This window comes from Cyanistes caeruleus, chromosome 5, assembly GCF_971803275.1.
Source record: "Cyanistes caeruleus chromosome 5, bCyaCae1.hap1.1, whole genome shotgun sequence".
NCBI classification, from domain to species: Eukaryota; Metazoa; Chordata; class Aves; order Passeriformes; family Paridae; genus Cyanistes; species Cyanistes caeruleus.
The window spans coordinates 28,148,586-28,175,890 of NC_141705.1; the positions used below are offsets into that span (position 1 = coordinate 28,148,586).

Consider the following 27,305-nt stretch of genomic DNA (forward strand, 5'->3'; position numbering starts at 1 on the left):
ATTATAATAAGATTGGTAGATAGGGTTTTTTAATTTTTTCAGCAAATCAGACCTCTGAATTGAGGGGATACTTTTGACAACTGCCTCAAACACCAGGCTTGCTAGTCACACAAATATTTTTGTTGATGGGATCAAAAAATTTATCTAAGCATCAGCTAAGAATCAGCCCCCATAGTTCTTGAGGATTCTTGAAGTGCATTAAAAACAAAATAAAATGTATGCACAGAATACATGAGAGAAAGAAATCAATGCAGAAGCAAAAAACAAAAGTTAGGCGCTTCAATCCTGAACTCTCTTCTCTTTTTCTGTCTCCCAGGAATGGTTTGCATTGGTTTCTGGCCCGTGCATTCATATGAATACTCAGAAGTGATATTCAGATTTACAGACAGGTTGCTTCCTATTTTAAAGGACTAGAGTTACTTCAAGAATCAGTGGGGATATTTTTGGTGGTGCCACATTTTATTTTTTCCTAACTTTTTTTCTCCCTCTGCAGTTACAGAGCTGTGAAATTAAAGAATTACATCTGTACTCAAAGTAAATAAATTTCTCAAGTGACTATTTTTTTTAAAGTCAGTACCGTAATATTAATCAAAAATGGAATTATAATATAAAAACCTAATAAATTTTCAGCTGTTAGGTCTCCTTACCCTCCCCCAAGTGACATGCTTTAGCAACAGTGAGGTGATGTTATTAGAGGTCACAATCAGAACTCAGAGTTTGACAGATGGTCTATTAACTGAGAAACCCCTCTTCAGAGAGAACAAAAATTTCATAAGTTTTTACAACACTCCCTTAAAACGGAGGTCGGTGGAAACCATTGGGACGGAAAATCTGTTGCTATTTCAGTTGTGTATCTGGTAAGATGGAAAATTCTTCAAGTCTACACAGATGGTAAATAAATTTCTGCTACATGAGGCAGTTCCTGGAATAAAGAAATTTTCTCAAATAACAAGTGCCAATTTTTTTTTTCTGCAAGACTTATTTTTAACTTTCCCAAGGACTTGTTGAGAGAGCTGGAGAAGTGTCCTTTCACCTTCAGAATCCTGGTCTAACTCCAGAAATAGTTTCTAATGTTGTTCTCAGCATAGATGAGTTTTCTTTACACTCAAAAAGACATTTCAAAGCAAAGATCAAAGCTCCACAATTATATGTTGCTGCTGGTAAACATTCCTTCTGAACAGAGTGGCTAAAAAGTAAGAAATTTTTATTTAAACCCTAAGACAATCATTGGTGACTAACAGTGCTGACATTTAAAATGTCATTTATTATTCTTCATGAGGCAATGCTGTTGACACAGGAGAGTTTGTCCTCCATGAACTAAGTGTAATGGAAAAGACTGAGAGAGACCAGTGTCAGGGACAAAGTCACTGCAGACTCTACCCACTAAGGAAGATGTGAAAAAAAACCACATAATAGTTAGGCTTGAGTACATATTTTAGACAACTGAATGAGTGCTGGACAATAGGTGTAAGAACCACTACCACCTAACCAGCATTTGAGAGCGTTTGGGACCCCTCTCCCCTCATACCAAAGTGGAGCAGAGTCGTGGAAGTCACTCATCCATTTCACCAACAACTTCACATTCTCTTCCTAATCTCTGCATGTGACTACAGAGCTCTGCCTGGCTGCTGCCTTGAAATCAAACCCTGTGAAGTGATGACACTTGCAAAAGAATAAAATATTCTATTTTTTTTTTCTGCCACCAAGTATTCTTTCTGTTATATACACATAATCTGCAAATGGCTAAAATTCTCAATATTGCACTCAGCTTTGTACATGAAGTAGGGAAAAAAACCCAACAAAAAGCATTCGTGAAAAGGCAAGGTTAGAGGGAAGAATTAATGTTCTTAACACCTTGACTAGAAGACTCTGGATGAAAAAGGATTTTTTTTGTGTCTGACAGAGAGTATAGATGATGTAGAGAAGAAAAAAATTATGGACATTCTAATCTAAGGCTACTATTTCTATTCCCAAGAGAGCAAAATTCAGGAATATATGTATTTCTTCTGAATCTGATTAAAGCTGGTTTCTCCATTGTCAAAACTGTTCATGGTCTTCAGTCTGCAAAAGCACAATCCACAGATTTAAAACATATCTTGCAAAAGAAGCTACAGTAAAAATTAAAACACACTTCTAAAAGCTTATTATAATGTTTGTGAAATGAGATAAATTATGAGCCCTGCAGAAGATTTACACAGAAGAATATTAATCAAGGTACTAATATAGAAGAACTTCTCCCCAAATTATCTTTGATACTAGTAATATTGAAAAAGACCTGCAAACAGAGTGGTCCACTGGGAGTCATTTTCATGAGCTGAGAAAGCTTTGTGCAATTAAGAGCTGAATTATCACTTTACATAGAAAATCAATTTTTTTTTACATCTTTATTTTCTAGTCTTATCCTACCTCTAAGATAGTGGAAAAACGACAGGTCTTGAAAGACTATCTCTTCTCTTATTTACTCTCTGGCAATTTTGTTTCCTATAAAAAGCCTAAAAAGTACAGCGTTCATTTACGACTTGATCATCTTGTCATTATCTGCCAAGCAGTAGAATATTTGTAAAGAGGTGAGTTTAGCATGCTGGAACAAATTCAATAGATGTATTGAGGTGTAACATGCACAGAGAATCACTACTAATCTGTGTGAGATAAATAAAATTTGGCATTTACCAGAAGAAAAGTGTTTTTCAGGGTATCTGGATGTAGGAAAGTAGTTTGATTTAGTTTGCCAAAGTTTGGCTTCTGGCCATGCTTTTTCATTTTCAGTGTAATAAAGGTATCAGCTTTTAAAATATTTTGAAGCTAAAATTACATGCAACACAAGTCATGAGCTTTAACACTGCTGAATTTTTTCATGCCTTCATATCACATGTCAATGATCAGTACTGTATGCAAACCATCTTTTATTAAGAATGTTGAGGGTGCATCCAAGAGATTAAAACACATAGTGCAGGAATATAATCAGTTCCTTCAAGATCTTTTTGTTGGGTAGAAGAGATAATACATTATCAAAATATTCAGGATATTCAAATAGAAACCTTTGTTTAATTGGATGTGCTGTGTGAAAAAAACAGGTTTAGGAAGGAGGCAACTTACAGAAAAGGATAAATAGACTTCTGTTTAACATAAATACATATGGTCTTTGCTATTCTAAGTCTTATGTGAGTCTGCAAAGACAGTGCAAAACTTCAGCTATGACAGTTATTGCTGTAATATTGAAGGACATCATGTTACAGTGAGACAATTTCTCATTAGCATGTGTGTAAACCAAGTTCTTATGTTCTATTGTTGTAAAAGCTTTAGATATCAGCTGTGACAGAGTTATGAACAGCAGGATCTGGTATACATTTGCCATACATTTACCTCAGTGCACATAGACCCTCACACATGTATTGCTGCCTAGATTTTTTTCAAAGGAAAAAGAATATCCCTCTGAATTTCAATTCATAACCATTTTTGGCCATATCCTCTGGAGCTTGGAATAGCTTTTGGCAGCAGAAGTAGTATTGTTTCATTTTCTAAAGCCATATCCAATACACCATGTGTATTTTCTGTGGCAGAAACCTCCTTGCCTTCACAAATGTCTTATGTCACCTTTGAGAGAGAGCAATAAAAGGAGATGATCATGGGCAACACATTTTAGGTGTTTCAATCATATGTACCATTATGATGGGAAGCAAAAAAAAAATCTCCCCCCAAACCAAACCCCAAAAACCCAACCAAAATAAAAGAAAACCAAGAAAAAAATCCCACAATAAACGTTGTAGATGGCTCCCATCTTGCCACAGTTCAACTCACAAGAATGGTTCTCCTTGTTTGTTTGCTTTTAACTATCACACGGGAATTGGTTGTGTACCTGTGGACTAACCCACCACCAAACTTCTATGGTCAGGTACTCATTGATAGCAGTGGAAAAGATTCCATTGCTCAGCTTCAGCTCCCAGATCTGAAAAAGTTCGGCTGTTTTCTGTCTCCCTCTTTGATGTTGCAACATTAAAAAGCCTTTTACTTTTAGCACAGATCATGTCTGTAGTAGACAGCTGTGCTTAAAAAAGCTGTTCTGCCATAGCTATGGCATCAAAGACTCTTTAATATAGGCAGCAGTGCTCTAATAGTATCTTTTCTAATTACTGCTGTAAGTCCTGGTTTTGGATGGAAGCTGTATCTCAGTGTGCCTCTTGGATCTCTCTGTTTTCACTTGAAGGTTAATTCAAAGTGAACATTATGCTTGTGAAAGTGCCAGAAGAACAGCCCTAGGAAGCAAATTCCTTTTTTAATTTTTTTTTTTTTTTAAATTTAACCAACAGAAAAGTGTGTTGTGGACAGTGATCTCATGCAATCCAGGGTGTTTTGTCCAAGTGCTTAACTCCACTTCCCATTTGTTAAAGGTTTTACATACTATTAATTCCTTCCAAAACCTCTTCCCTCAAAAGTTTGATCTTAATTAAAAATCTGGTGTCATTTTAGCAAGTGTTCATTGGCCCATTTAACATGATCTACCACTGACAATTTATAGAGTGCGGACAGTAAATAACTGGCCGATAAGGAGTTTTTAAAGATTCATTTTAAAAACAAAATGAAAGATGTTTTAGAAGTTTTCTTCCAATCAATATTGCAGAACTGAACAAAATTAGAAATCTCTGAGTACACACTGTATGAAACTAAAGCTCTCTAGACTGGTCCCTAGAAACATGATTTTGGTGAAGCAGTAGTGAGTGACTACAAACTGCTTATAAATATAAATACTTTCATGACCATTTTAGGTAGCTCAGCTCCAAGCATAATTTGATGTGCAACAGTCTCTTGGTTTGCAGTCTAGACAACACCGTCAGCCTTGAAAATTTATTGCTGAACACTGTCACAAAAATGTGCCAAAGTAAAATTTGCATAAAGGTTATACTGTAATGGCCTGGCAATCATCCCATCCTGTTCTGAACTTGTTTTAAATACTTTTCACATTGTTTGGAATACATCATACTTCTGTCCAAACATAAAGGAAGTCTGTGGGAAAACATTCTTTAGCTTCCCAGATGGAGATAATATTTATGATACATATTTTTGTGAAAGAAGAGAAAATTCGTGATCATGTAACCACAATAATAGGAGTGCTTTATGATCACCACTTTCTACTAATTACTATAGAAAGTACAAATAATTTTAAAAAATATAAATACATCTGTTTCAGTCCATTTATATTTTTGAGCCATGTTTTCATTATTAAATGGCAAATTTAAAAAGCAAGTTTTCAGTGCAGAAAAGAGAAACAAATATTCATGACAGCCAAGAAGATTTAATTTTTTTTTTCAAAGAAGTCATACTATTTTTTTTGCTTCACTTGCATCTCTTGCCAGATTCTTCCCAATGCCTTCAAAACCAGGACCATTTAATAGCAATGTGCAAATGCAGCAAATTCCTTGTGGTGAAGCAACTGTGGATTTCAGTAATAATTGCCCACTGTACTAATACTACAGACTGTAGCTCTGAGTTGTGGGTAAGAGTTAACCTTTCAAAAAGCTGTTGTGGCTTAAGATCTCTCACCAGTTTTTGATGGTGTTCATATTCACATTATGAATTTGGATAAACAGATCCATGCTCTTCTCTAAAGCCTTTATAAAGTTTGAGAATCTTTAAAAAAACCTATATGAAATTTGAGAATTATAAGAGATGCAGAAATGGAACAAAAAAAAACCCTAATTTCACACCTGATAAAATAGATTACTACTATTTGAAAGACCATCTTTAAAAAGAGATGATCATATTTCCAATATATGCATTTGCCATTGTCCTTTAAAAGAAGGTGCAGGTGTATGAATAGTACAGGAAAAAGGGAACCATATGATTTGAGAGTAATTTTACTGTGATAATACTATGATAGTAACTAGCTTCTGCTGTCTACAAAATTACAAATTATTGCAACACCCAAGTTCAGCAAGGCACTTAAGCACTCTAAGGACACTACAGTAGTTCCACTGACATCCATTAATTCTTTTTCAATGTCTAGATCTATGCAGCTGGGAGCTGGTCTTCCATGACCATAATGAAGCACAGAAACCTTGGTCTTTTAACAGCCATCCAAACAATATTCGTGACTGTCCACACTTTCAGAATTTCTAATGATCATTATGATTTTAGAGGACAGATTTCTTCCCTGGTTGTTGGATTCCTCCACTAGAATATTTGCAAGATGGCTGTCTTTCAAAGTACTGAATAGGAAAACCTGTGAGAAATTACTGCATTTATTTATCATTTTTTGCAAAGGAATAATTAATGATAATTGACTTGAAAACCACCAACTTTGGTTGCTTTGAAGCTGTCCTCTTCCTCTGACTGACATACATTTGCAGACTGCGTCTCAGAAAAAGGTAAATTTAATTACTTGTTGCAAAATCAAAATACAACAAAATGCATATTTCCAATTTTAATCAAGATTTCCTGCACATTCTTATTGTTTTTATTCTTGCTCTTATCTTCTAGGTTTCTTTGCAACCCTAACAATCCTAATACTTTATGTAGCAATAGTTCAGGCTGGCTCCCTATGGAAACAGCTTCCATAAAATAGAAATAACAAAACCACTATAAGAATCTTTAAATTAAAAAAAAAAAAAAAAAAGAACGAATCATTAAATTATCACAATTCAAAAACCACAGAATTGAGGTAAAGGGAGATTAAGACTTTGGAAAGACATCCTAGTGATTGGGCTGGAAACTGGTATACAAACAGCAATAAAATAAGAAAAATACCTAAAATGTTTGATATTACTGTTCACAAGAAGATCATATTACTTTTAAGTCCTCACTTGAAAAGGATTATGCAATGAGAAGAAATGGCACAGAAAGAGCAGCAAAGAAACAATTTCAGTAAAACAGGTACCCCATATGGTTTTTTTGTGAAGCTTTCCTACTACCTCTCCCACGTACCTCAGTATGAGCCAGCAGGCAAAGCTCCGTAAGTTGCCCATGAAATTAATTTGTGGTGGTACAAACAGAAGCTCCTGGAAGAGCCTGACTTTCTAACTTGCCTCAAAAATCATAATCTTTGTGTTGTGAAACAATGTAATTCTGCTCCTAACGGAAGAGAGTCAGCCTTCACATCTCATGGACAGGCATAATACTCAAGAAGCAAATATGGATGGAAAAGTCTGAATTCAAGTAAGTAATTATTTTGCTCTCTCACATTAGTATAATTATAATTGCTGAAATAAAGAAATAAAATTTATTGCCACAGTACAGGAAACGTAAAATCATGTTTTAAAAACTCATGGTTTTCCTGTGGGGAAAAGACATTGTTCCAAAGACATGTGTCATTCCAGGTAACCTTCTACCTAGGTGTCTTTTTACATTTATTGCTAGCCTTCTGTTAATCTTACTCTTAAATTAATTTTCATCTTATTGACACTGGCAGCTGCCGTTATGCTGATATTAGCTGTGTCCTTAAGCATCCTTTACAAATCACACAGTATTTGATCTAGAAATCTGGATTAAACAGTAGCAATAATAATGAGCATTAGGAATAGCCCTGACTCTTATATTCTTTGGCCTTGAAGGAATGTCTTTGAGGTTACATCATCTATTTAAAACTGGAAAGTTTCTGAGCAGACCAGCATGAGGAACTACATTGTCCTACAGGAGAGAGATGAACAGTCATAGTTGTATCTGTAGCTGGTTTCTTCCCATTTATATTGAATGATTTCTAGGAATAGCATCTAAGAGGAGGGCATGGTGGAGGAACAATGAAATATATGGAACAGGCCAAAATTTGTTTTGTAAGTGGAGTTTGTGTTAATGTTTCATTTTTTTTTAAACTTCATGGATTTTTATTCAAACTATTTAGAGCCACACTTTACAGTGCTGATTTTCTACTCATTTACTGATTCATCATTTAAAAAAAACTGTCTGAGCCTTGTTTTAAAATGTGCATTTACAAAATACTGATTATCCATGGCTGCAACAGCACAGCTGTAATTGTATTTGGGAAGTGAGTGGGGAGAATTTATTGGGAAACTATATGCCATATCCCACTTTTTTTATGCTGGTGCTGAACAAAATAGTTCTTTTTTGTTGAAAGAGAACTGAAGGAGAACTGAAATTAATTTGTTAAGAGTTCTGCTGCATTTATGAACCTTCTCAATATGCCCCAGCAGGGATTTTCCTGACTTTGCCTAAGCTTGATGAGATGAGCAGCTCGGAGAAAACATGAAATGGAGTACACTCAACAATTTGGCAGATTCTTTACGAGATAATGGCTATTTTTTTCCATTTAGAAATTAAGGCACAACAATTAAATAGTCTCCTTTTGCTGGTATTCTCCTGATAGCTGATGCTCTTCTAGTTTTGTGTAATACTGTTCACTAAAAGCTGTTATTTTTTTACATATGAACATACATGTGAGCTATTTTGATACCCCAAGCACTACAGTTTACTCTTTAGTTCCAAAGATTATTCCATGTACAATCCTGTGAAGTGACTATTTAAAAATCTAAATTTATTTAACCCAGGAAAGCATACAGAAGGCTCTAGCTGGTTTATCCACATGTAGTTAATCCATTTATGTTTCTGCTGCTCTGAACCATTAATAACCATAAACTTCATGCTGTGGATGAAGTGAACAGGAAAAACAGGAAAGCTTGATTATTTGGTATCTTTCAGTTAGACCTAATAATATCATTAACTTCTCACAATTAAATTCAGGTCCTTCCTATTTCCGAGCCTTAGGAAGTCTTGCTGAGAAAGCAAAGGAAAAGAGGGTGCTGTGCTTCAAACATTTGAACCCTGGTGACTTGAAGGGAATAAAGAATGCTGCAACAGCTGGATGTGTTTGCAAAAAGCATCTTCAGTGTCAGCACATCCATCATGACTAAAGCAATTTACTGCAATGGAGTTAGTGCTGGTCAAAGATGCTAAACTTTAAGCCCTTAAGCCTTCGAACCTGCATCCATCTGCAGAGCCAGCATATCAGAGCCACACTGTCTCTCACCTCAGCTCTGGTTTGAAGACAGCCGATCGAAAGATAAGAGGGAAGGTCATGCTCTATTGCCACAATTAAAAACAGTTTAAAATATGTTAACAAGGAACAGATTTGCAAAAGAATTTAGTACCAGCAGGAGCAGAAGTCTAATCAAAGGTCCTAAGTTTTAACTGCCATGAAAATGCCTGAAGATCAGCACCTTTCTATGATCACCAAGGTGCTACCTCAAGATTTGGGTGCCCAAATACCTTTAGCAATTAATTTCCATGTACCTTTTCCCATATTCTGACCTTTATGAGCACATGATTATGTGCAACTATAATTGACAGTGAGCATTAATCAGACAGTGGTGTGTTTTAGGCCTTAACTGCACTGTTTGAACTGCTGACCTTGAGAGAAAAGGTTTTATATACCATTCCCAATCCCTTAAGTCTTCCTGTCACTGCAAAGCAAATACTTGGCTTTTATAGATGGATTCAGTTTCAAGTCTGCAATTTTTCTAATGTTTTCTTAAAGTTACAAAAGTGGCTTTCAGGGGAAGTTTGTAAACTTAGGCACATTTTTCATTGCACACTATTACCAACATAGACAACCTTTTGTAAAACAGTGCATGGTTAGATATAAGTAAGAAAATCTCTTATTCAAGAACATTGTTTGAAAAAGTGTCCTGTGAACTCAGAGATAAATAATATTGCAAACAATAGCAGATCATATCTTTCCCCTTTTTCCATTCATGTTACAGTGGTTGGCAAAGACTTCTTTAACCAAAGTAGAACAAGGTCTCCTTGAGATTTACAGACTCCACCCCCTTTTACATTACACACAATTTTGCAGTTTTTGCAGTTATCTAATGTTCAAACTTCCTTGAAGAAACTTCCTTGTTCTTCTCCTTTTTATGCTAATCTCCTTTCTTAGTTTTTCGCATTATTAGTCTCAGTGGAATTCTTATGATCTGTTCTTTAAAATATTTAATGGTACAAACACACATCATACATATGTTCTGAAATATTATTCTCATGATTGTACATTTCAAAGATGAGTATGTGACCTCCAAACAAGATCCAAGGAGATACATGAAAACAAGAATCAAATCAAAGTTATTAAAAAAATATAGCATGCCGCATCTTGCTAATAATATGAAATGTACACATCAATATCAATAACTATATTTAAAAAGAAAATTTGATCCCAAAGTAAAGCAGATGAGAAATGGTTATGATAATCAATTAGTTCTCAACTACAATGTCAGTTTGGTTAATTTTCTTTTTTTAAACTTGAACCATCTTCATTAGCATTTCTGGTACTGGTAGTCACATTTTTGTTTCTTGTTTGTAACTGAGATATTTGAATGAGTTACTGCATTAACTGTGATTGCATGAACCACCAAAAGAAGACTGGCTTTGAGTGCTTCTGAAACCCTTGGCAAAACTTGCTGACATCTTCTCACCATGTTAATCTAGTGTTATTATTACTGAAAGGTCTACACAAGGAAGCAGCAGCCAGCAGCTCAGGATGCTGTGTGGGCACAGAGTACTTCAGATATGTGAATTTGTGCTTCAGTGGAACAGCTACTGAGGCACTGTAGCTGACAGACGAAACCCACACAATTAAAAGAAACCAGATGTATGAAAAAATCTCAGACAAAAGAAGCTGGATGATGTCAAATAAAAAAAAGGCAGAGAGAAGTAAACAATTACAAATTGGTTGTTAGCTAGAATAAGCAGCATAACTGGAAAAGCCAGACTTTAAGATGAATTCCATAGTGCCACAATCAGCACATCTCCTCACATTAAAGCCAATGGGAATTTTATTGCCAAGGAATCTCTCCATTAAAATTTTGTAATGATACCCTTCCTTACTCGGTGAAGACAGTGAAACTCTCTGGTTGCTTTAAAATTACAAAATACTGCTTCAGACTCAGCAATACTTGTTTTTGCAAGAACATATGCTCATGGGGCTGAGCAAAAGACCAAAGAACTACTGCAAAATACTTCCACTCCTTTTTTTCTCTTTTAAAATCTTGTTGCACTTTTTCCTTGCGCTCTCTTTTTCAATCAGGCTTCCAAACTGCTGGACACAGTCTGTTTTCCTAAGAGGAATCAGATAATAGCAGCAGGAAACCAAAAATAAAACCAAAGAGGAAGATGCGTACTCATTCATCCTTGAAAAGCATATATGAAATATATAAAAATATATAGAGAGTGAATATAAGGTACCATCCAAATTCTTAACTCAACCATTTCCAGATCTGAAAAAAAGCTTCTAAAATTTAGTTCTTGTATAGGCATATTTGGCTTGAAACTGCTTGAATCTGATAAATTGATGAAAAAAATCACTTTTTCTCTCCAGTGAATTAGGCACAGTATCACCACCGTCAGAAATTGGGGGAAAATATTAGGAAAAAAACCTGTGCTCTACAAGCATCCTACCTTTCTTTTGCGCAGTTTCACTTGATTGTCTGAATATTCGTGTGTGGTCAAATGATTCCTTACGTGTAAACACTGAATGTCTTCTGCTGAACTGACATTTGAAAGGCATTTGTTTTCAGGGGCCTCTTGAGGTTCTGTGAAACCACTTTCATCCAGACCATTTTCCACTGCCGGGATGCAAGAGCAAGGAGGAGATTGCATAAGGCCGTTGCTGGGTTGCACTGCTAAACAGAGCTGTCCATCACTGCTGGTGGATGATTCAGAAGAAATCCCACTCTCTACCACATTGCACTCAGACTTTCCAAGCCCATCTTTGAAAGCATCAGATTTCCGGCGCTGTTGTGCAATTACAGCAGTATGAAGCAGCTGCTTCCCAGACATAATAACTTCTTTCACATTTGGAGAATTGATGCAATTTTCCTTCTCTACATCTACTATTTCATTTAAGACTTCATAATTACAAAGCTCCAGGCTTTGGCCACTACTGCCACAAACATCTTCTCTCCTTTCCTCTTCAGGAACTCTATCACAGCCAGGTTCCTCACTTATATAGCCACTGATTCCAGATGATTCAGCTGCCTTGTTACCCTCTGTTATTGGTACTATCTGTGTTAAGGAGCCTGCTCCATTTAAGCTGTGCCCTTCATCTTCGGGTTCGCTTCCTACAGCAGTGATGTGATAATTATTGCTATCCAGGCTGAGTGCAGAATAGTCATCATCGTCATCAGACACATGAACTAGAGTTTCTGTGCTGGCCTCCAGAAAATGTCCCTCGTCCTCGTGGTTGTCATTTTCATCCACCTCCTTTGAAACATTTCCCGGGAAGCCGGTCACCTCTCCACTATAGCAGCACTCTGGAAATGAAGCGCTTTTTTCTTTCTGGTCCACGCTCAAAACCTCATCTTTTTCCATACTTGTCTGCAAGTTATCAGCCACAAGTCCGTGACGACATGCTGTATTATACTCCACAGGCTCCAAAGCCAATCCCATCCACTGGGTCACATGCTCTTCCCAGCTTTTCTTTCTGATTGCTAGAGACATGTCATAACAGTTCACCAGCAGACTGCAATGTACCTTCCACAGAGGACCGGAGATGTCATGGCTGTTGTGCTCTGCTCCGGAGGGAGAGAAGGTTTCATCATTTTAACATCTGCAAGAAATAAAAAAAGGCTGTGTTATTGAATCAACTCCAAATGAAAAAATAAGAAAGGGAAGGAATAGTTTAAACAAAAGTGTAAAACAAGATAAGACTGTGGGACCAGAAGGACAGGAATTTAAAAGACTGTTTTGTTTAAAGTTTTAATACTTTTCATACAAAACTTGACGGCACTCATAATTCAATACATTTTTTTCTGATTACTTTCCAATATCAAGTAAACAAAAATGGTATAAACAAGCACATGGACAAGCAAGTAGCTCCAGAGCCAAAATTTTACAAGCTCCTCTTAACTGTGTCTCTCATAAGATAATAATTTCAATGGGTATAAATGACATTATATCTTATAGTTGTTTTACACACAGGGTAACTTTGTTTCTTCCTCATCCACCGATACCTATTGAGTGCAGAATTCTGTCTGTTTCCCAAAGAGGCAGAGAACAAATGAGGGTTTTTCCAAATTTACCAAATGTACAAACCAATTATCTTCTGAGTATCTTTGGCCCATTCAGTGTCTCTTATTTTTATTGTTAGTATTCATTATCTTCAGGCCAAGTTGTAATTACAAGTGTTACGTGAAACTTCAGAGTAAATCACTGGTTGTGTTTTAAAAAAAAATTAAATTCATAGAATCATAGATAAGCTTGGGTTTAAAGGGGCCTTTAAAGGTCATGTAGTCCTACCCTCTAAAATATAACACTTGGAAAACTACTTTAAGTTTTTGGTGTATTTCCTCATTCAAATACATTATAAAACCTGAACCCCACCATACATCCCCCCTTGCTGAATATATTCGTGATCTTCTAGTGTAAGGCATGGAGAAAACCTGCTATTTAGGACAGAGTTCTCCAGAAGGGTGGATTGTGAGCCAGCATGGTTGGCTGTAGCTTTGCTGCTCACCTGGACTGCCTGACTCTGCCAGAGGCCACTGTCCCTGCTTGAATTTCTATGTGAGGAATTTTCACTGACTGCTGCATTAGGCATTCTGTGTGATGGCATTTGAGATACATTAATCTTGTGTCATTGCATGTGTATATTTGCACAAAGAAAAGATATTAATTTATGAATTATAAAACAAAATTAACAAGTTCACTGTCAAAAAAGAAAACAAAACTTCTGGCCCATAAAATGTTAGAAGTTCAAGGAGCAGACGCTTCTACTTTTCACTCCCTACACAAGAACTGTCAGCACTTAGCATGGATCTGGTTATTGATTTCAGCAATAAAGAAGATTAAGTAGTGAGTTTGTTCTGGGTCATTTCAGTCCACTAAGGCAAATTCTGATTGCCCACCAGGCCACAAAGCTGCCTTGACAAATCACATGCCTGAAAGTATAAAAGTATTTATCTTGAAAGAAATGTAGAATTATGCCTGCGCAACTGAACCTCCATAAATTATGTCTTGACAAACTGACTTTTAGGACAGACTTGTACAGTACTAGATCTTTAACGTTCTTTTAGGAATGGCAAGCTTCATTTCACATTCACATTTTCCACCTCTATGGAGACTGTGCTTAAAAAGAACATATATTCGTAGAGTATATGAAATTCCATGCACAAGTCATTAGAGTGTGGGAGGCTGAGCAAAATGGAAAATAACACACAGAGCCAGGCCAAAAAATTATCTGCTTTCAGAGGCAAATTTTAGTAGCAAAAAGTTAATACAATTTTATAATTCTCTCTTCTTTCCTGGTCAAATATGAGATGAATCCTAAATATTAAAACCTAAAGTCAAATAATTGTATAAATTTGCAGCACACTCTTATTCTGATTTCGTCTAAGTGTGTGTGTTACAAAATTACAAGAGTGAAAAATCAATAGTGATAATACTTTTATCTTCTGCTGCACCTTTTCCTGATGGACATTAAAGCTTTAATTAAAAATTAAAATTAAAGTAATTTTCAGCTATCAGTGTGCTTTGTCTTGAAAAGCGGCATGTTTACCAGAAAGGGCTCAATGATTTCTACTGCCCTCCATAAGCAATGTTTGGAGTTGCACATGTGTGCATCTCATTTGTAGCTTCCCTTTCTTCCCCTACTAGAACACTACCTTCATCTACTTTAGAGAAAATTAAACATGGTTGCTACAGCCATATTGGGACATTTCTGACAACAATCAATAAAGATACTAGAAATGTGAAGGGTAAAAAGCTAAAAAATGTAACTTTCTAATGACATACCTGCATCCACCTACCTAATATTAGGCTGCTCTTAATGTGCAGAAGGCAGGCTCTCAGAGAGTTAATGGGTGTGTGTTAATTTTGCTGCTGCAGCTACATGGAATTACAGAAATGGGAGAACAGATCTGTTACTATTTTTCATTTTTTGGATGTGGTGAGTTATATTTCATGGGAGATGAAAAACAAATTTTACTTTAGGAGTCTCTCTGTTTTACTTGCATTACCACTAGTTTTGGCTGCTTCAAAGGCTGCAGAACAATTGTTAAACAGAGAAATACAAAATGCTTTGCTTAAAACACAAGACAAATAAATATATGACATGGGCACTTTTATTGTTCTCTAACAGATGAGTGTATGTTAGCACTTAGTATGGAAATCTACAGTACATATGCCACCTCCCCAGGCAGCTTCACCAGCAGTTCCTGAAATCCCCTCATTCCCATGGTGCATGCAGGTGCTCAGACTTTGGTGACAGCTTACTTTTATTCTGCTCCCTCTCCACTCCCCAAAGATTGTGTTAAACAATTCAGCTTAGAAATTATTTTCCTGCTCTAATTGCTTAACACTTAAGGGCTGACAAGAAACTTTCTTTGTTTTCTACCTATTTACTCAGGACAACTTATTTCCTTTCACTCACATGCAAGCACATAAGCTGTGCCTTGGAGGGCTCACTGCTCCAGACTTCTGAAAGAGATTGGGCAGTGAGCCCCAAGCCATTAGGAGGGAAGGACTGTGGCAGAAGCAGGCCTTAGTAACACACTGCTGTGCAGGACACTTGGTGGCATCCCTGTGTGGCCAGAGCAAGCACTGCCACTGACCCAGCTGTGACATCCCTGCTGCCTCCACCAGTGCCTCCATTCTGACAATTCATTGCACCATATGCGACCTCCACCTTGTAATGAATAGAAAAGCTTTGGAAGGAAGAAAGTTGCAGAGAACACAGGACAGCTTACAAAGTCTGTGGCAGGAAATCTTCTGAGAGGGCAACCCAGGCAGTACAGCCCCACCATCATCCGAGTGGAATTTAATTTTTGCTAATGTTTTACATGGGATGCAAATCTTTTCTTAAAAAAAAAGGCAAAGCATTAGCTTATGAACGTAAACAAAGATGAAAGACTGTTTCATTACATTTTTTACATAGCAGGAGTATGTAAGCAACAGAGATCAAGCAGAAATATTTATTTTGTTATCATTATTTTATCTTCATTGGTCTGTGACCCCAGCCAGCAAACTTTGTTTAAGGAAGTCTAAGTGAACAGGGTCTGTTTCCTATAAACTCGTCTCACATCTCCTGGTCTGGCTTGCACACAGTTCTTTCAGTAACTCCATACCAATCTCTGACACAGAATGTTGTTTACAAATAATTTGAGATAAAACATAAGCCTTTAGGTCTTCACCCAGCTATTTATTATAAAATGCAAGCCTTCATTTTCTTATTTCCTACTTGGAGATAGATCACCTTTTGGATTTCACTGAAGTGGAGGCTTACCTTGTCTGCAGTTTCTATATAAGCAGCATTTGTAGTGCAGGGTTTTAGACCATGCTAAATCCTGCTGTTGTAGAGTTGAAATATAAGAATTGTTTGTTGTGGGGTATTAATCTAGTGGTAACCAGATGTATTTTTTTCTGATTTCTTTAATATGTAAAATTAAATGCTAAAACTGGTTTGAATTTATAATTATTTAAAAATATTTACAACTTTATTCTAAAAATCAGAAAAAAAACATAGTACTCTAAAGACAAGTTTGTCTTCAGAATGAAATAATATAACAACTTAAATCTTTTATATAACTTTTAACGGTCAGGTTTGCATGTGTATGCATGTGATGTACTCATAAATGTAGACACAGATTATTAAATAGAGGTGTTGCTGATTTTGGTACAGATAAACACAAACATATCCCAATAGTGTCCTTTCACAGGATACTTGTCCTTTACTTTGATAAGATCTTACTGCTGATTTCCAGGCATGAATCAGTGGAGAGAAATGGAGACAAACAGTGATAAGTCCAACATACAAACATTCCTTCCAGCATACCCCACCATACAGGATTTTACAATTGCTGCCCAGCTATAGATCAAACAGCACACAACTGACTCCTGTTGAAGCATCTATTAGGAGAGATTCCAAGAAAATAAAGTGATCAGGAACCAAATATTAGATACATAACAATACTCAAATGAAATATTAGTGGACTTGGAACTCTGAAAGGTATCCAAGTAACCCTCTTTGCACTAAGAAATGAAATGGGAGACCCATGGAAGAACTGCAAATCTGGGGGACTGCAAGAGGGACATTCTTCCAAGGAAATGGCAAATGACTTTGGGGTCAGAGATGAGCTTCACTTGAGAGAGAGAGCCACAGAGCAAGAAAGGATCCTGAGCAGGGACTGGAGTAGGTGTGGGAAGTACAACCTTTCTAGGATATGAGATTATTTCCAGAGTGAGAAGGTGGGAGAAACGGGAAACTTCTCTGCACTCTTAACCTTGGGGTGCTGTGAGCAATGATTGGATGCAACAAAAGCTGGTTTAAAATCAAAGAAAAAAAAGACCACTTGGTTGTGAACTAGATGCTTGCAAATCTGATTTCCCTATGCAATTAATTGGCTAAAAAAGTCTCATTAATAACAAAAATATAAAATAACAGAAACCAGAAACTAAACAGAAAATGAGAAGTGAGAATATGTGATTGATTGATTTTTGCATAAAGAGGGAGATTATTAATAGTTTTGTGAAGGAGGGTGTTTAAAATCTGTGTTTTGTAGATTTTTCAGAGCAAGAAAAGAAATAAAATGATGAAATTTGCTAATTTTACCAAACTGAAATAGAGAACTAGGAGATAAAACTGCATATGAAACTCTCTGTACTAAATAAAGTGGAATGCAGTGATTAAAATAAAAATACTTCTAATTATAAATGCATATTAAAAGTCTCTATTATATCGTCTACCAATCTGGAAAACAAACCCAAAACTACGTCACTGTGGCTGTTATTCTGCAACTGAATTTCAAGCTCAGTGAAAATTAGAAAATATGTAGAACAACAGGCAAAAGAGAGGCTGAGCATACAGTGGCATAATAAAAAATATTTTCTAAATTCTTATTATGCATTGAACTGAAAACTACACACAATGATGCCAATTCCATCCCAGAAAGAGAAAAAGGGGAAATCGAGGGGAAATAGAGAAACAGAGGGAAACATACAGCAAAAAACAACAGGAAAGGATTTAAAGTATGGTATAGCTTCTGTCTGAAGAGCTGTTAAATACATGAATGTTTTCTTTCTGGATAAGAGAGAATTTAAAGCCATATAAAAATCAAGAGTATCATGAAAAAGGAGAACATTTATTCATTGTGTCTCATACAGGAGGAATTTGCAGAAGTCCAAAGCAGAAATAGAACAAGGAATATTTCTTTTTTTCCTCCAAGTAAATAGAAGCTATAATATATAATAAATATAAATCATACTGCAAAAAGTTCGGTATTTCTGATATAAGAGATACCACACATGAAATCAATCAAGCCATGTACCTGAAATTGTTCTTCTGACTTGATAAAGATTTCCTCTTCCCTTCAGGAATCAGTTTCATTATCCCTTTATAGGATTCTAACATATGTCATATATGCTTATTACAGTTTACTGTCACTGGAAATGCCTAACACACTTAAGGTTGCAAACATTCTTCCTTTGGAAGATATTTAACGTTACAAAAACTGATACTGTCCAGCAGCATTATAAGATGTCAATACATTATTCACCACAAAATGTAGAGTCAAGTTGGCAAGTTTTTCAATCAGAGACTTCAAAGGTCTTACTTTTTTTGTGAAAATATTATTGGGTCCCAAGATATGGGCCCAAGCTTTGTCAATATGCCTTAATGTATAGCTAGAACACATAAACCATCAGGGAGTTCTTTTATTTTCTCTTCCTCAAAAAGCAGCTGCATTACCAGTGCTTATCATCATACAACAAAGAGCTTTTACTTGTAGCCAACATGTGATTACAGTGGGTTTTAGTTTGGTTGTATTTGTATTTGGTTCATTTCCAGGGCTGAGCCTCAGATTAGCTGAGGCTCTTCCTCAAGGATGAGAAACAGGAAATGACTGGATCCAAACTGATCTACAGTTATCCAGGCTTACTAAAGATCTATATAGTTTACACCCAATTTAATTATCAAATCAAAACCAATGAAACACAACATTTAAAATACCCAACTTCATGTTTCTGTCCTATTTTGAATAGCCAATAAAATAGTGAAATATTATTTGCTCAAGTATTTATAGCACAATACCACTTTACTGTAGTTTTGTTAATGACTAATACATTAATAATCAGCATTACAAGTCTTTTTAGCAGTTATGAACATCCAACCCTTTCAGAACAGTATCATTCTGAAGTGACAACAGCCACCAAATTTATAACTGCCCAGAAAAAAGTAAAAAAGTTTTAAGCCAAAAAATAGTTTCTAGCACAGACTTTTTAAGAAGAAGATTAGACTCATCTAGAAGTTCAGACCTGTGAGTCTGCTTGTCTTCAAAATTTAATAAGATACTGTCTAGATTCTATAATAAATTTCTTGTTTCTTTGTAATAAAAGCAATTTAAGTGTAAAGGTTTAAAGTCTTCTTTTTCCATAGGAGGATTATGTGGAAAATTCATCGCTTTGCCAATCTTCCCCCCAAATCATTTTGGCTCTCTATTCCCAGAAAATAGAAAACATAATTTATAGATTGCTTACACCTTCTTTCACTCCCTGGTTGAACTGGAAGTGTCTTGAAAAGACATGAAATGAGAAATGGTCATCCCACTGGACATGGCAACCCAGAAAACTATGTCTCTACTATTTTTGTTCCTGAATTAGGGAAATGTTTCTCCACAAATATTTCTCCCCTTCCCCCAAATGGAAGACATTTCCTTTTCTTGCCAACTTGAGTAAAAAACGAATCTTTTAGCTGCAGGAGGTCTTTTTGAAAACAATATAAATTAACCAGATTGTATTCCTATTGCCTTTTAGATTTAAGACTCTAATATGGTTTTTCTATTTTAAAAAAAAAAAATTGCTGGTGCTCATTATAGCCATGAGCTATGAAACCTCGGTCGTATGAGACACCACAGACAATGTCTTTTGGTGACCAGCCTCCTCACTGAATAGCAGAGGGCCTGTTTTCATTCCCGGTTTAGACATGACTAAAAATACGTTTTTGACATTATTTTGCCTGTCTTTTGTACATAAAGAGCTGAAAATTATTTTCACCCATTGAGAAAGACAAATATTTTATCATTGAGAGTCTACAGAGAATGACTACTGGGGTGACGGTGCTTTTTGGTGGGAGCGAACCACTAGCAGAATCATTTGGAATCCCATTTTTTTTTTGCACTTGTAAAAAAGTACTGAGAGCAAAATGAGGAAGTATTTCTGGAATGTAGCTGAAGATGTGAAAAGCAAAAATTATTCAAAATGGCAGTAGTACCACTATTTCTTTGAAACTAGAGAGAGAAATAACATATAATGTACACTGAGTGCTTTGTAAATGCATTGGAGGACCTAATTAAATCCACTCCTCCAAGGAAGGGAATGTAAAAAATTGAATTTATCCTCCAGGTTGGTGAAATTGGGGGGGGGGAAAGCCTGCATTCGAACCTAACAATGAAACTGATTATTCTTCATTATATTATTCCTATTTTGGAATTCAGGAAACCTGTCTGTCAAAGGACTTTTACAGAGTATGTGTATCTCATCTCTATATCCACCTTCTCTCTGCCTCTCATAGGCATAATGCTATAGTCAATAGACATTCTTCACAGTACTTTCTAGAGTGCCTCAATTCCAAACTCACCAGCTGTTCTCCTGATTTTATAATGATATTCTTCTACTCAGCATCTGTAGCCTGCCTGGAAAGATATGCTCAGCCCTGGAAATTGCTGTTTCTGAGTACATAACTACAGGAAAAATAAAACAGATGACTTGTGAGCTCACATGGAGATTTTCCCTTGATTTTAAAACTAATTCAGATATATTTCCTTTACCAGCTACAAATTCTCTTACAACATGCAAAAGCTTTTAAAAAATCTTTATATCCAGTATGGTACACCCAATTAAGCTGACAGTGACTCAATGTTTGGAAGTTGTCAGTGACGTCTGCACAAAGGTATTTGATGATACTAGAATGTAAAATTGTTTCTGTATATGGAATGCTCAAAGCCCAGGTTTTGCTGTAGACTATAAAACTCTTAGAGACTGTCCTTTCAGAAAAAAAATTCTCGTTTTAGTTGTTATTATTGAAAGCTATCAATCTTCTCTGATAAAACAGCGTCAACTGAGGATAAAATCTTCAGTCAAAATGAAAAGGGGTATCTCCATTTAGCTGCTGACATAAAAATGTGTAATGAATTTAACAGTACAACTTCTAGTGTTTTGAGCCTCTCAGGACTGCTAAGAAGTGGATTGTTAAGTGCTCCAGACTGGAAAAGTTAATCCAAAGTAACTTCTCCTTGATATTGTGTATGAGAAAATTCATGAGGAGGTCAAAAAAAAGATTCATATTTTGTGATAGTCTTAGCAAGGATGCTAATAATACAATATTAAGGTTACGAATGCTCCCCATATATATGCATACATATATTATACAGCTTTAATAATGTAACCCAAATTGCTTTGGCCTGGTGAATTTGTCACTGGTTCCTCTTGCCCCTTTCATCTTCTCTTAGATCCTTTAGCAGAACTGCACATTGCAACAATCCTCCATTTTACTCCAGATTTTCTTCACTTCTTAGTCTAATGATGTTTACTTCAAACTCACCACCAACTCCGTCTTCCAAAATTCCTTATTCCAAAATTTTTTATTATAAGGTGAACCTTCCACAAGTACCATGATGTTCAACTTGGAATATTTATTTGTTCTAGCATTAAAGGGCATTTTTAGGGGTTTAATCCTATTGTGAAACTCTCACCAATAAGACCTATCGACCTGCAAACTCTACAACTGATAAAGAGTGAGCAAGAGGGTGGGAGAATCAATAGAGATTCTGAGGTAAGATAATTAACTATAAAATTTTCTAAAGTTCAAGGGCATTTTATCTACAGCTAATAGATTTTGACACAGGGTACAATGAAATAACCAATAGAAAGTATCACAAATCACTGTAAGAAAAAGAAGAGCTTAGATGAAAGTGAAGGCTAGAGGTAAAGAGTACATAGTATGAGTGAAATTGGTTTTAATGATACACACAACTTAGGGCAAACTTTGCATTTTGAATGTGACTCACCAGAGATCCCTCTGGGCATCACTAATTGCTATGTAAGTGATTTTTCTCGTTAAAGGAAACAAGCAACTACAGTAATAGTGGATTTGAAATTAACTACCAACAAACTGTTCTTAAGTAAGTAGTAGCCGAATGCATCAGCAAATATCAATGGTGAAATATAATATAAAACATACTGAAGTTCAATACCAGTAATTATTACAATAAAATAATTTTCACATATGATATACATAGGATTTACATGTAAAAAATCTGTATAATTTCGGTTTGAGGTATAATTTATACATATATACACATGCATATGTATACATGTATATACATATATGCATGCACATATATATTAAAAATACACCTGGGTATCCAGCTAGTCTTAAAGTCCTTACTAAGAATTCATGGGGATCTTCATCTTTGGATGACATATTTAAAGCCCTAGTGGACAAGGGCCTGAGCAACTGGCTCTAGGTGACCCCATTTTGAATGACATGTTGGGTCAGTGACCCCCAGAGGCTCTCTCCTAATAGGAAGGAACTCAAGATCTAACTTCTGGATATGCTATTTCAATTGCTCTGGCCCTTATGTTACTCTGGTTTTGTCTTTTTGCTTTTTTTTTTTTTTTTTTGTAAAAAGAACAGAACATCAACAACCCCTCCGGACTTAGTCTTTTTTCTCCAGACAAATAATGGAAAATGGAACCAGATGAAAAAAAGAAAAAAGGAGAATACTCTAAAATATAGCTTCCTTTTGAGAAAAGAGAAAAAACATTTGTAAATTCTCTTACTCCTTCTGCTACTGCCGTCCTCAGGGACGCTTCACAACAAAGAAGATACATCCCAGCAGCAAAATTCATGTTAAGGACAACAGAAAACTATTATATAAAATGTGGCTTAATACTTCTGACAATCAAGGAAAAGAAAAGTTAAGTAACTTTTGAGACTCATGAAAGTCAAAAGGGGGATCCTTAGATTGTTCCATCACCTAAAGAACAATTTTTAAATTGATTTTAAGCCCAGCACTTTACAAGAATTACTATAAGCCTTGCCTATTTAAAAACTGCACACCCAAACTGTTGTCTTTACTTTTAATTTTCTTTTAGGAGGGATTGCTTTGTGTTGAAGAGGTCTTTGTGAATTAGGCCTAAATATACAAACTTCTTTCCCCCATTGCTCTGAGTATGGAATTTGACATGAAGGTCAACAGGTACAAGTTCAAAAGAAAATTAGTTTTCAGGCCCACAAATTTATGGTGAAGGAAAGCTATTTGAATAATTCCTATTACATGGATGTAACCATTTGTGTTAATTTTTCTCAAGGCTGTAGACATAAATTTATTACTTCCTTTAAAGGAGTCATTTGATCCAACTATTTGGGCTATTTTCTTTTTTTCAGCCAAAGAACTTTAACATATCTGAAGGAACACAGCAAGGTCAAAAAACTCTAGATGCTCATTTTCCATGTTCATTATTGCTATATATCTATAAAATAATTTTCAGAGGTTCTTTAGACTAACTTTTCTGTGAATCCTATTTCTTGAGCAACCATATCTTAAAAAACCAAAACAAGGTAAGCATAACAGAGAAATTAGACTAAGTAGAACCAGAAGTTGAATAGCGATTTGTTTCCAGGACTTTAATTTAAACCTTCTAAATCAAAAACACAGGCATCTATCAGCATTATATTTACTTATAGTCTACAAGAAACTCGAGAGTTTAATGAGAAAATACTTTCTGTAATCTTTTCTGTCGTCCACCCTGTAGTTCAACTGCCTCAGGTGTCAACTATTTTCATCTGCAAGTGAGGTCAGATGAGGTCATTATATGCTTTAAACCCCAGAAGTGGTGCTGCAGAAGATAACTGCTTAATAGGAATATTCTGTTTAGTTGGAGTTAATACTAATTAATACTCATTAATACTAAATACGTGCATGTATACTTGCAGCAGCAAGCATGGGCACACAGTGCTGTAAAAGCCACTAAAGCTAAATCCTTTGAGACATCAATGTTCCAGCACAAATTTCACGAGAATGTCAAAAAGACTCAGTCAAATTGCTCTCAACTTCTCAGTCCCACTGCTTACGTATCACAGCTCTCCCAGACCAGAACATCTCACTGGAGAAGACTTGTCCATAAGCTCATAAATGATTGTGATGTTAAAATTGACCCAGAATATACTCAGGTACAATTTACTGCCTACTGGTCGTTCCCTGTCCAGTTCAGATGCATTCCCTTCACAAGCCAGAGCCACTCCTGGCCACCCTGAACAACTTCCTTCCCCCAAATGGCAGTAAAGTGTACTGTTCTCAATCTATTGCAGAGGAGATGTTTGACCCCATTCTGGAACATCCTTCATGTCCTTTTACACCACAAAGTCATTTCCATACAGAACAATAATTTTGAAAAATAGTAAAATCAAAGTTAAAAGACTTGAAATACATGAACAGATGTCTTCTCTTTAGTTAACAATCTGGCCAATAATTACCTGGAGAAAGAAAGAAAAGAAAGAAAAGAAAGAAAAGAAAGAAAAGAAAGAAAAGAAAGAAAAGAAAGAAAAGAAAGAAAAGAAAGAAAAGAAAGAAAAGAAAGAAAGAAAGAAAGAAAGAAAGAAAGAAAGAAAGAAAGAAAGAAAGAAAGAAAGAAAGAAAGAAAGAAAGAAAGAAAGAAAGAAAGAAAGAAAGAAAGAAAGAAAGAAAGAAAGAAAGAAAGAAAGAAAGAAAGAAAGAAAGAAAGAAAGAAAGAAAGAATAATTTTCAGATTACTTATAAGCAGCAATTTGCAGGAAAACAAAGAATACTATATAGATTGACATAAAAAATGCTTTGCATATCCAGAACAAATTAATAATTAAATCACAACTTTACATAAAATATAAATGCATTCACATATCAATAAAAGATACTATCCTGATTTTCTCCCTAAACTCCTTAACAGTAGATTATTGTTATTTTTACTAGTTTAAGAAGAAAAACTAGTAAAACCATACATCCTCCCAAAAATTATAGTCAGCTGACATTTACTGAATCTTACTTTACCTCGTCTATATGCTTGCACAACACACAGTGATCTCTGTATTTAATCATACATTACTAAAAATAACCTAATTTAGTTAAAGACAACAAAGAAACCTTGGAATTTCAGATTTAGAGTGTACACCTTTAAGACTGTATTGTCAATTATACTACAGATTTCATCTAGGGCTGAGAAAAGGCTAGAAACATAGCCCAGCAGAGGTACAACTGATAGATCTACCTAAAACACTCCTCATCATCATTACCTCTGGAGTGGAGGAAAGGGAAGGTGGGGAGAGAGAAAAAAACATAGCCCTAAACGCCCTCTCTGTTGTTAGCTGAGGTGGAAGAACCAAATCACTCACACGTCTAACTTTCTTCTTTAACGTGCATTAAAAAATACGCAAGCAAGACCATACAGCTCTATTTATATAAGAATGCAAATAAAGTTCAGCATTTCAAGCATGTTTTTAAAAGACGAAGAAAAATGCACATGAATTTTTTTATAGGTCTGGTATATTTTGATAAACAGAGTTGTCATGGTTTACAATGAAGTGTATATTTTAAATATTATAAATTTTTTTACCTTTATTTGTAGTGATGAGATCCTGAATGCAGAACACTCCAGTGCTGGATACTGCTTGTTTCTTTTCTGAGTTTTGTCTTACCTTCTTTTATATTTTCCTTTTCTTTTTTCTTTTTCCTTTTTTCTTTTTCTTTTTCTTTTTTTTTAATTTTAATTTTTTTGGATAGTTTAAAGTGCAGAAAGATTCCAAGACAGCCTTACCTAGATGAAGACAATCAGGAATTCAGACATGACCTCCCTAAAATCTTTGGTCAACAGAAGAAAAAAAAAAAGCCCAAACAACAAAACAAAGAAGCAAACAAACAAACAAAGGAGCCCAGTCCCAGCTAGCTCCTGCTAGCATAAAAGTTCAGATTTCGCTACTGAGATCATTGCTCTATTCTAAGCAGTTTTGCTCAATGTGTGATTCTAACAAAAACACCCTCTGCAGCTGGAGGGAGCCTTAGCTAAGCACGAGCCTGTCAAGCTTTTCCCAGTGACTTCTGTCTACTAAATTCAGACTGATGTTTTGTGAAAGGGGGCCTCAACAACCAGGCCCAGATTGCCTGAAAAGTATTTCCTGCCTTTGAGAGAGAGAGAGGGAGAGAGAGAGACAGCGAGCCTGCCTGCCTGCGCCAGGGAGAGAGCGCAGAAATGGAGGGAAAAGAAAACGTCAAGACGGAGTGTTTCAAGGCAGTCAGCTTTATACACTGCTGGGCTATTTCTGCCAAAGGAAAAAAAAAATCTGTACTACAGCTACATAATGTAAAAATGTCTTTAAATCTCTTCCTCCTGGATTTTTCCTATAAAGAAATACTTTATGCATCTCTAATGCTCATGCAAAGGCAACAGTAATCCAGAACAATACAAGAACATTTCTGAAACACCTGGTCTTTGACATCAGGTAGTGAGAAACATGGTCTCAACTTAACACAGAACAATGGCAACAGGTCTAGTACTATTCTGTAGAACAAATATACACAGTTAGATAGATTCCATTTAAAGACATATGCTAAAATTGCGTTCCTACTCAAGACAATAAGCAGGATCTGAGAAAACGAATGCTACAGTTTAAACACAGTCATTTTACAGGCAGTGGAATATGTTGCTTTACCTCTTTTGAGAATCCTCCAGAGTCACACAAATCCAGCTCTGCAAAAGCAAAAGGACAGACTCCATCTTGATCATATTAGTATTTTGCTGACATAAAACACTTGTAAGTACTTCGTTCCAGTTTGACAGGGTGCCTGAATCATATCTCCAGAGTAACCCACAGCATCTACATCCTTTGCTCTATACAAATTTAGTGAATATTGTCTGTTTATCTTTTCTGCTTTCTCCTGCCTTCTCTGAACGACTTCCTCTTAGCTGTTCCAGCCTGAGAACTTGGATTACCATTTGGTTTTGATTAAAACCAGACGGACAGCTCCGTGGAAGTTTGAGGGTAAGCTAATGGAAATTACTAGTATGGCTTTAATTACTGTATCTATTAGTAATAAATATTAGCTATTCACATAATAAACTCAACTAATAAACACGTGCAAAACCCCATCTTTGGCCGCTGGTTTCATATTTAAGTGAAATAACTTAGCATTTGTTTTATTTACGTCAGAGTGACTCATAATAGTAATCAACATGTACATTTTTAATTTTTTCTTACACTTTCTTTCAAGACAGAATTAGTATTGTTGCTAAGTTTATTTGTCTTACCAAGTGGGTCAGTCATACATCTCTTACTCTCTGATGACCCC

The 27,305-nt window shown here is 35.7% G+C and overlaps 1 protein-coding gene across 4 annotated transcripts in view; it reads right to left on the bottom strand.

Moving 5' to 3' along the window:
* Nucleotides 1-26,940, bottom strand: part of DLC1 (DLC1 Rho GTPase activating protein) — a 212,089-nt gene extending 185,149 nt beyond the window's left edge. Inside the window, exons 1-3 of one of the 4 annotated variants that reach the window (XM_086888497.1) lie at nucleotides 26,669-26,940; nucleotides 25,576-25,776; nucleotides 11,395-12,544 (exon numbers count right to left, since the gene is read on the bottom strand). In XM_086888497.1, coding sequence (XP_086744623.1) covers nucleotides 11,395-12,435 — 1,041 coding nt within the window. In that variant the 5' untranslated portion in view covers nucleotides 12,436-12,544; nucleotides 25,576-25,776; nucleotides 26,669-26,940. Of the gene's footprint in view, nucleotides 1-11,394; nucleotides 12,545-25,575; nucleotides 26,143-26,668 lie in introns of those variants that run through there. The other 3 variants (XM_086888499.1, XM_023925165.2, XM_086888498.1) reach the window with 3 other exon arrangements.
* Between the last annotated feature and the right edge of the window lie 365 nt (nucleotides 26,941-27,305).